General features: G+C 41.2%; 1 protein-coding gene and 1 long non-coding RNA gene across 2 annotated transcripts in view; one reads left to right on the forward strand and one right to left on the reverse strand.

The window, feature by feature from the left end:
• Window positions 1-3,636: 3,636 nt before the first annotated feature.
• LOC146587629 (uncharacterized) lies at window positions 3,637-6,036 on the reverse strand. The gene is made up of 3 exons (XR_014897603.1): window positions 5,987-6,036; window positions 3,839-3,995; window positions 3,637-3,693 (listed from the first exon to the last, which is right to left on the reverse strand). It is a non-coding gene; the product is annotated as an uncharacterized LOC146587629 (long non-coding RNA).
• An 85-nt stretch (window positions 6,037-6,121) lies between these two features.
• Window positions 6,122-10,697, forward strand: part of RIOK3 (RIO kinase 3) — a 10,355-nt gene continuing 5,779 nt past the window's right edge. Inside the window, exons 1-7 of the mRNA XM_085319248.1 lie at window positions 6,122-6,279; window positions 6,845-6,966; window positions 7,704-7,849; window positions 7,973-8,077; window positions 8,757-8,866; window positions 9,597-9,740; window positions 10,297-10,424. Coding sequence (XP_085175374.1) covers window positions 6,214-6,279; window positions 6,845-6,966; window positions 7,704-7,849; window positions 7,973-8,077; window positions 8,757-8,866; window positions 9,597-9,740; window positions 10,297-10,424 — 821 coding nt within the window. The 5' untranslated portion in view covers window positions 6,122-6,213. The remainder of the gene's footprint in view (window positions 6,280-6,844; window positions 6,967-7,703; window positions 7,850-7,972; window positions 8,078-8,756; window positions 8,867-9,596; window positions 9,741-10,296; window positions 10,425-10,697) is intronic.

The raw sequence follows: 10,697 nt of genomic DNA on the forward strand, positions 1-10,697 counted from the left end.
CTGGGGAGCCCAGAACTGGACACAGTACTCAAGATGAGGCCTCCCCAGGGCTGAGTAGAGGGGCAGGATCGCCTCCCTCGACCTGCTGGCAACAGTCTTCCTAATGCACCCCAGGAGACCATTGGCCTTCTCGGCCACAAGGGCACATTGCTGGCTCATGGTCAACTTGTCATCCACCAGCACTCCCAGGTCTTTCTCTGCAGAGCTGCTCTCCAGCAGGTCAGCCCCCAGCTTGTACTGGTGCCTAGGGTTATTTTTCCCTAGGTGCAGGACTCTGCACTTGYCCTTGTTGAACCTCGGGAGGTTCTTCTCCGCCCAGCTCTCCAGCCTGTCTAGGTCTCTCTGAATGGCAGCACAGCCCTCAGGTGTGTCAGCCACTCCTCCCAGCTTGGTAGCATCAGCAAACTTGCTGAGGATGCACTCCATCCACTCATCCAGGTCATTGGTGAAAAAGCTGAACAGGATGGGACCCWGTACTGAGCCCTGGGAGATGCCACTAGCCACAGGCCTCCAACTAGACTCCACACCACTGATGAYRACCCTCTGAGCTCTGCCTTTTCAGCCTCAATCAATCAATCAGCCTTCAGTTCTCAATCCACCTCACTGTCCAGAGGTAGTAGCATTGTTATGTGCAGCCAAGAGATTAAAACAGAGATACTACTGAAGTCAATGGTATAGCTGTTAAAATTATCAGTTGTTTGGGAGATGACAAAGTGTGCTTGGCATCAGTTAAGAGTATCTTAAAGCACAGGTCAAGTGAAGTGTAACAACTCATCGAATGGATGGTGTTTTGCAGCTAAGTACTTCAGAGGCTTGTAAAATGCAAGACAGACTTCAGTCGGATGTACCAAATTGTATTTCATAGTACTATTCATCATGTGTTCCTAAACATACACTCACGTAATCTCAGCTTGTAAATATATATTGCCTTGAAACACAGAAGTCAATTTAGTTCTGTAAACTGAGTTTCTGTTCAAAATTACTTTTGTCTGACTACAATTTATCTCCCATATATCTTTTACTTGACTTACATTGTTTTTGGCAAGATCTAGCAGTTCCAGATTAGCTATATTATCAATAAATGTTCTTTGGGAGCTGCTCTGGCAAGATCTAGCAGTTCCAAATTAGCTATATTGTCAATAAATGTTCTTTAGGAGCTGCTCATGCCATTACAGCACCATCTTAATTGTGTTCTGAAAGCCTGAAAAATGGATAAAGCATGAGGACAAGTTTTGTCCAAATCAGAAATGCTGACTTAGTATTATCTGTGCATAGATATCTGGGAAAATTACAAAAACAATTTACAGATAAGATGAGAAATTCCAGCTGCCCTAAACTTGATGGGAAATCAGGAGCCAATTCTGCGGGTAAATTACTGGGTAAGTCAACCTTCCCTAACCTGCCAGGAAACAGCAGAGTAGAATATTTTGGGGTCTGTTTTCAGGTACAGAAAAAGTGTTCTAGGTTGTATACGCTGCATGTTGTATCGCTGTAAAATTATTATCATCAATCAGTAAATCATTACAATGCTCTATACTGTCAAATGTTATGTAAATGGTTTATTTTATTATGTGAGAGCACAAGGATTTAAAAATTAGGAATATGATCAAAAGCTCCTTTTGATACAATATGGAGAGAGTTACCTGCCAGCATCAAGATACCGAGCTGAGAGAGCCCAGCAAACACAGACTTTACTATTTGCAGACTGTTATCAGAAAGGTTTGAATAGGTAAGATTTTCTAAGGTGCTGAAAATGTTGTCCAGGTAACTCAGTCTGATTTCAGCTAAGTCAAAGCAAACAGTTTCTCTGTATTCTTGAACAGGTCTAATGACAAGTTTGTAAAGTTGTTCCAAGAGAGATACAGATAGAGAATGCTCTTGCCACTGYCTACCAAAGAATTTTCAGAAGGGAGAGCTGGTTTTAGGCTATACCTGAGTAAGTTAGATTGAACAGGTGTAGAAACAGCCCTGGCAGAAGGAGGCTGCCATTCAAGATGAGTTTCTGTTTCTTGGGCAATACCAGAAATTGGTATTCACCAGAACTGCCAGGTGAACTGGCAATTTGTTAGAGAAGAGATGCAAAAACACTTCAGAAAATGGAAAGATATCCAAAGAGCAACATAAATACCAAAGGAATAATCATGACTGCCTACAGTGGGAAAGGGAGGGAGGAAAATCTAACAATGTGGGCCTTTTCTTATTGGTGTGGTTTTGCTTCTAACAAGTGACATGACAAAATGCCGATCATTTTCCATAACTGTTGAARTTATTTTCTACAAGCCAGAAGAATGTTGTTCCGTTGTACATGAAGAGGAATAATGCACAGAGTAGTACAAATCTTTCTGCATTCTTCACGTAAATGATTGGGCTACATCACACTAGTGACAGGATCTCATGCAAAGGTGAAACCAATTTCTTTGCTGGTAGTAGAACCTGGCACAGTTGCACTGAAGTTCATTTAAACCACATTCAAAGTGATGGAATTATAAAAACCACAGACTCATACTGAAATAAGTGTCCACATGACAAGTGGACACCAGAATATCTCATTTTATATTCATCTGTTACTTCATATCAATGTTCTGTGCATTAGACAAGCTTTTTATCATAGACTTTGATTCAGCTATTTTACATACCTTGCACATAAGGAATACACATATTTTTTGATACCTCTGGGTACTTGGGGAGGCAATACATAGATAAAATTTTCCTTTGCTCCCTATTTCTGACAAGATATCAATTAATTTCAGTTAAAAATACTATATTAAACCATCTTTCTGTCTGTATTTAGCTATCAGGTTGAAGCTGAATGGAGATGCAATGTAGTTTTCTCTGAAAATATCTTCAAAATCATTTATGAAATGAAAAGCAAAACTTCTTTATGAAGAAAAAAAGAAGCCTGTCAAAGGTAGAGTTGAGTTTTGTATTCTTGTCCTGCTTATTTTTTTAATATTAGAAATCCATGCATGCGTAACATATTTTTCCTGGAAAAGCTGTCATCCTTGGATAATTCTCTGCAGTTCTTGGATGACTAAAAATAAGTGAGACCATCATCAAGAGAAATTAATGTTGGTAATTAGGGGATGTTTACTAAGACATTTTGTGCTTTAAAAAAACCCYGCTTTTTTAAGTCTGTATTTAACTCAATCATTTAACAAACACTAAGTAAAATATTTAAACCACCTCCTCTACCTTGCAAGGTAAGTTTCCTTTTCCATTCTCTAAATCTCCAAGTCATTCTCTAGTAAAAATAGGGGGAAAGATTTCTTATTTCTGTGGTAAAAAATTAGTACTTTGGAAGTGATTTTTAGAAAAGGAAAGTTAACAAATCTTTTGGGACTTTTTCTGTCATTAAATGGCAAATACAGAATAACAGCATTCCTTGATATCTTCAGTTACAGCTCGCAGTCATTTTGTTGACAAAAATAACATTCATAACATGTCTTACCAAAAATAAATTACTTCCTTTGTGTTTAATTTTAGCCATACTATCTGAACATTGTATGTTCAACAACAAGTTAAAAAACAGTTTGTGGTAAAATACATTCAACAAATGGTGGATACTCAACCTGTGAAATTCCTGTGTGTTCTCTGCCTTTAGCAGCTTTGTAAATTTAACCAAAAGTGATTTCACAAACTGTAGCTTTTATTGCTTAACTTGTACTGTTTGAGATACTTGTTTTGCAAGCCACCCTGGGAGAGAGGGGAAAAAAAAAAGTAAAGCAAATAGAAACTGAATGTAAACAAGTAGATTTCATAGCAGTTCTTATGCATGTCAATGACGCATAAACTATAAATATCCTAGGGAGTCAGAGAAACAGTGARAGACGTGCCTCACCTTGCTATGATTGCTGGGTGTTCTTTTATTAGAGTGTAGGCAAGCTGCATTCTTGCCCATTGATACACTGGCAAGGTGCTGTCTGTGCAGCTGTCATTTCAACTTTGCTCGGGTAATTCAAGGTACAGGGTTCTCTCTGTACGTGTACATCCTGGTTCTGGAGGGCAAAACAAAGCAGCATAAACAGGGAACTGATGAGCATAGTCTAAACTAGGAAGAGAGAGGGGAACCTAACTGGTAGACCAGAGGCTAAATCCAGCCCACCATAGAATTCTGTCTAACCTGCTGCTTTTGCCTCAGAGACAAAGCCAGTGGCCAAAGCTCAACACCTGAACAGTCCCCTTTGCACTTAGGCGAATTTAAGCATTTTAGTCCATGAGACACAATCCTGTATGATTCATAAGGAGTTGGCCCAAAACAGACATCTGATTTCCAGAGCTGAAAGGAGGTGTGGTTCATCCTGGCTTGAAAAGACACTTTCATGCCACAGTAATGGATGCAATAGAAATGGAAGGTAGATTATATTGCATTTCTGCTTCATAGAGTGTATGTTAAAGTGCTCTGAATAGCTGTAAAAATGTAAAATGTATCTTTTGCAGACAAAAGTATATACTTTGTATTGTATCACAAATTCAACCTAGAAGGCTTTACTGTATCAAAAGAGTAAGAAAAGTTTACAGGTATCTACAAAGACTAATGTCAGCATGTGATCAAAATACTTTTGACTTGTTATTTAGTGAAATATCATTTTTATACATAATGTTACATTGATATYTCTCTTTGTTCTTCTTGCACCATTTTCTATTAAAAGTGGGAGGCTTGTTCTCAGCCAAAAGTAATATATTTTCCTACAGCAAAATGCATGAAGACAGGTTTGAATTATTGTAAATCACTTGGATTAAGAATGAAGACAGACTTTTTTGCAAATGACTACTTCGAACTACATATTGTGTAATTGCAAAACAGCTTTGGAAATATTTTGAGTAATATGAACGGAAGTTTCTGCTCCACCTAGATTTTTACCTGCATTTTTATTAGGMGATATGAATGTGAATGTGTGGCAAATAATTTTGTTTATGTGACATTTTACAGAACATTTCCTCTTAATAYTGTTCAGTTCTAAGCTTGATCCATTCATTTAAAGGGTCATGGGATTGAGGCCTTTACTGTAATATTTATTCAAGCAGGACGTGCTTTGAATCTTATGTCAGATTGCAGAACTGAAGGCTACGAAAAAGGACTCATTTCTGAAAATTAAAAAAACAAAAGGCAAGGGAATATTAAGTTATTTTAATGTCCCTTTGAACAAAAGAAATACAAAAAGAGTGTTTCTTAATCTGTGCTTGTACAGTTGTGCTAAAGTAATGATTTTCTTAGGACAGCAGGACATTGCTCTGACACTCAGCTCATTTATGTAAGTGGTAAATTTAGCCAAGGCAAATGCAAGGGCATGGCAGCAGTCCTCAAACGCAGAAAGGCAGCCGCAAAGAAAAAAAAAAAGGAATCCGTCTTCTCCAGGGCCACAGGCACAAACCACACTGCGATCGCAGGGCCAGACTGAGCCCCCAGGCTGCATCCGCGGGGGCATGTGCCCGACCCTCTCCGGACCCAGGCAGCCCACCCCGTCACCAGCACCAGGAGGCACTTGCGGCAGGCATGGGCCCTGGACTGAGGGATCGCGGGCCTCGCCTGGCCAAGCTGATTCTCCCACAGCCGAGCTGCTGGCTGGTTTTGCAGGTGTGCCCTGGTAGTGCGGGCTTTACCGGGACACGTACCCCGTGTGTGCTGGGGACGCCTGGGGGGTGGCAAGCCCCCTTACCGCTTCTCCTGAGCCTGGAGCAACCCCGCTTGCGAGCCTGCCTCGCTGCTCATTGGCAGCGGTCGGAAGGACACWGCATCCTTGCGCTTACCGATCGCCCTGACACGGGGCGATGGGCCAGGCTCAGGGAGGTTCCTAGCCACCGCTTCCCCGTGGCAGGGAAACCTGCTCACACAGAGCGGTAAGGCGGCAAGGCATTGTAGCAAAATGCCACGAGATTGCCTCTACCCCTTTAACTGAGAATTCTTCCGGAAAACAGCAGGTTTTAATTACGATACTACAGTAAACGCGATATAGCCCCGCCGCCGCGGGCGCCCCTCCCTACCTACCTGCCCGCCCGTCCCTCCCCGGCGTGCCGGGCACGAGCGCTTCCGGCCTCCTGGCGACATCACCGGAAGGGCGGGTGACGCCCGCAGGCCGCCAGCCAATGAGAGGTCCGGAGGGCAGGTGACGAGGCGGGAGGAGCGGGGAGGGGGAACCCGGAAGGGTTTGTATTTGGAGCGGCGCTGCCCTGCGGGGAGCTTCTGCCGCCGCCGCCGCCCCGCTGCGCGCACAGATGGACCCGGTGGGAGTCGCCGCCGCCCCTCCTGAGGCCGGGCCGGGCCCCGCCTGGCAGAGCAAGGTGGGCGGCGGGGCCGGGCGCCCTATCTGCCCGCCGGGAGCCGCTGGGGCCGCTATCGGGGGCGCCCGCCTGGGCCCGGGAGGCGGAGGGCGCCTGGTTATCGGCGCGGGGCCCGGCCGCCGCCCTCTCTCCCCGTAGCGGAGCCGCTTGCGGTGTTTGTCCTTTCGGGGTGCGGGAAGGTGCTGGTGCGCTCTCCCCGGAGCGCTGCTGCGGGGACGGTGTAAGCTCGCTCCTGGTGCCGCGCTGGTGGTGCGTGCGGAGGCTGCCCCGTGCCTTCGGAGCGCACTGCAGCCGAAAAACGCGAGGCTTCTTCCTTCTTCTTTCTTCTTTTGCAGTTAGTAATTGACCATGGGCACCCTTTGAATCACTCTTTTTCTCTACCGAGTTTATGAAATCGCCCCTCGACRTTTTTCTGTGCTTTAGAAAATCATGCTCCCCTAAGTGCCTATAGAAGACAAAATCTTGCGTAATTGTATGAGCCCGCTTTGTAGCCGGTGACGTCTAGGGGATTAGTGGGGACTGACTCTACATCTTCTGTCAACTTGAGGAAAATGTTTTTTCACAGTGTCCCTGGGGAGCACCTAAACCTACATCAATATCGTGTTCTCTTGCTGATGTAATGAGTGAACAGCTGGCAAAAGAGTTGCAGCTGGAAGAAGAAAATGCTGCTTTTCCTGAAGTGGTTGCGTAAGTTTAAATCTTAGAGTAATGATCTTGATGGCTGTCTAGTCAACATCTATCTCTTGTGGATTTTATTACAGTGTATTTCATGTGTAAGAATATAGTTAAATGTTAAAATCGTGTTAAAATTTTTTCTTATGGACTCTTTACTGTCCTTGCTCCTTTCCTGCTGCTTTCTTTAAGGTTTAGGGTGCTTTAAGCAAATCCATAAGCTATATTTAGGGAAATATTGTCAAAAAAGAAGGAAAAACTTTTTTGATGAGCTGTTGTTCATAGTGTGCTAGGTTATTTTGAAAACTACCTATTCTGCTGTTCATATATATTATCATTAGTATCGTCTCAGTATTCAGAAGCTCAAAACASAACACACAAGCTTACTACTTCTAAATTCATACAAAGACTTCTGCCCCTGATCTTTTCTGTGAAGCAGAGCAATGTAACACAGTTCAGCTGTAAGCCTCTCTTTCATGAATGGCATCTTAAAACTGGAAACTGATGCTTCTTACAGAATGGTAAATAAAGGCATTGAAGCAATGTTTCCACTGTAAAGGAGGGGTAAAAAGAGATGGAGCTCTGTTACTCCTTAGAGTTTGTTTTTTTTTCTGTTTAGATCCATTAGTTTTTGTGCAGCTCTGCATTAGATCTTTTTTTATAAAGTAATGAAATGATATAAAGTGATGTTTGTGTTTAGACTACTGTTTTCAGCTAAGTTTTTGTTTTAAATCCTTTCTTATGTTACACAGTGTTACTGAAGGACCATTTATTACAGGAGAAAATATTGACACATCAAGTGACCTAATGTTAGCTCAGATGTTGCAGATGGAATTTGACCGGGAATATGATGCACAGCTTCGGCGTGAAGAGAAAAAGTTCAATGGAGATAGCAAAGGTACCCTTATGAAAGGTGATATCTGTGCTTTGGAGATATTTTATGACCTTCTGTTTAAGGTGATAGAGCTGTGAGGAAGTAGTGAATTGCTGATAACCATAAACATGTGTTTTGTTTCTCAAGTCTCTATATCCTTTGAAAATTATCGGAAGGTGCATCCCTTTGACAGTGACAGTTCAGAGGATGGGGTTGATTGGCAGGATACTCGTCACGATCCTTACAGAGCAGGTATGTGGTAACTCTAAACAGTACAAAAACTTCCTGTTACGTATTTAGACCTAAGAAAATGCCATACTTAGGTTCCCTGAATGTAAGGGGACTGGTTGTAAAGAAGACAGGTCTTCTGATTGCGAGCTGCTGTGCGGGAAGTTAATCTGGTAACTTCAGATTTCTCTCTTCTAGTATTCTGGCTTCAGTGGATGAATCTGAAATAATAATTACCATATAAGAACTGTATTGTGGGATATGTTTGTTGTCATTACATCTATCCAGAGTATGTATCGGGCATCTGCACGTCATATTACATCTGCAGTGTGTCAAAAGTGTTTGACACCCTAGAGAAAGCATAGAAGTAGTCGCGACATAGCAAAAGAAATTGACAGCTTTAGGATAAGAGAAGACAACTGTGTTAAGATCACACAACTGAAGTTTATTCTTTTTAAATATAAAAGTTATACAGCTTTTAATCATAGAATCATAGAATCGGTAAGGTTGGAAGGGACCTCTGGAGATCATCTAGTCCAACCCTCAAACAAGTGGCCCATACGGGGATCAAACGCGCAACCTTGGCGTTATTAGCACCACGCTCTAACCAGCTGAGCTTTTTGTGGACATCATCAAACCTTTGTGAACATTAGTTATATTTACTGAAATGTAGAGTTTGACTTAGTCTTTTTGCTACTGGCAGATAAACCTACTACTACCCCGAAAAAGGGCTTCATAGGAAAGGGAAAAGACATTACTACTAAGCATGATGAAGTGGTATGTGGAAGAAAGAACACTGCTCGCATGGAAAATGTAAGTGAAAACTACAGAGAATTAATTTTGTGTTATAGATATAAAAATATATTTTACAAAAATGCTTGGAATGCTGTAATTAAAGAACTAGTGTTTCTGTGCTACTGTGTTTTATGCATTATGTTTTTTGTATTATTTTATTTATTTATTTATTTTTTTAACTCTCCGAAGAAACAAAAGCAACATAGTGGTTGGATTAGTTATTCAGGGTAGGAATTTGGATTGTGCGTTTTGTTTAATGTGTTGTTAATTGTTAATCGTTGCTAAGTATACTAATAAAGAGATTCAAGAACTTGCACAAAACTCTTTTGATTAAAAAAAAAAAAAAAAAGTTGCCAGCAAGTTTGGTGCTTGAGCAAGTTCTTTCAGTTGTTTGATATGCATCTTTTCAATCTGTTTATCCATCCTTTAAATTTGCTTTAACTTAATTGGTACAGCTCCTGAAAATAAGGAAATGCTGCAAGTGTTATTTTTGCAGGCTGTTAGGTTATCTCATTTATTTGAGGCTGAATTTTGATTTTTGAATTTAGAGCAATGTATTTTTAACTTTTGTGAAACCCACTTTGTGGAATACCATCACTTAGGTCCTAATTTACCTTAAGGTTTTGCAGATTGGAACAAGAAATTTCTGCTTAGGCTATTTTTGTGTGTGCGCGCGTTGTGGGGGAGGAGGAGCGGGGAGGACGCCTGCTAGTGGTAATGCTTAAAATGCTATTATATCTCTTTGTAGTTTGCACCAGAATTCCAAGTTGGTGATGGAATTGGGATGGACCTAAAGCTGTCTAATCAAGTCTTTAATGCCTTAAAGCAACATGCGTACTCTGAGGAACGTCGAAGTGCAAGGCTCCATGAAAAGAAGGAGCACTCCACTGCTGTATGTTTTTAAYTGTTTTTGTATCCTTTATTTTGTGTAACAGCTGAACGTTCTGGTGATCCTGTCAGGATGATGAAGTGACCGGCTAAATTCCACAATTTAATAACTTAGGAAATCCATTGTTATGCTTTGTAGGCCCAGTCTTGAGCAGGGCCTTTGGTAGTGCCTGCTGTGGACCTCTTTAAACTTGTGTGTTTTATTATATTCATTTTACACCAGTAACAGCAAGATAAAATATTCAGGCTATTGTGGTTCACTGTTTTTAAGAGTGAAAAACCTATATGAAGTGCTCTTAAGAAATGACAGTGTCCACACTGTGTGAAGAATTGGTAAAATACTATGTTGCACAGCTTACAATCTACCTGAGAGTATTAAATCTTAAGGAGTAAAGATCACAGTGCTAGAACAGTTTAGCTTTGCTTCATTTGAGGTTTTTGTATCRATTAATATGTTATTCTTTCTATGTAGACATCTGCAGTATATAAATGCTCTGAAACACTCCTTCTGTTTGACTTTAATGACCTTAATAAAGTGAGTATTCATCTCACCTTTGTAGGAGAAAGCGGTGGATCCTAAGACACGTTTACTTCTGTATAAGATGGTCAATGCTGGGATGCTGGAGACCATCACGGGCTGCATCAGCACAGGAAAAGAATCAGTTGTTTTTCATGCATATGGAGGAAAGTATGTACATTATTTATTATTGGCGCTAGTCTTAACTGTCAAAGATGGTATAAAAGGGGAAAACCACAGAAATACTTTAAATATTCTGCCTTTTAAATCTCTTTCTCAAGATTTGACATTTGTATTAATGCTTACACAGCTGATAACATATTCTGAAAACCAGCTTTACCAACCTTAAAGCAAACAATCCCTACTTTCTTCCCTAGAGACTGTTTGTTTGATTGAACAAATCCACTGTAACTTCTGTAGAAGTCTTTTTTTTTTTTTTTTTTT

This window comes from Rhea americana, unplaced genomic scaffold, assembly GCF_003343005.1.
Source record: "Rhea americana isolate MKP2758 unplaced genomic scaffold, rheAme1 scaffold_58, whole genome shotgun sequence".
NCBI classification, from domain to species: domain Eukaryota; kingdom Metazoa; phylum Chordata; class Aves; order Rheiformes; family Rheidae; genus Rhea; species Rhea americana.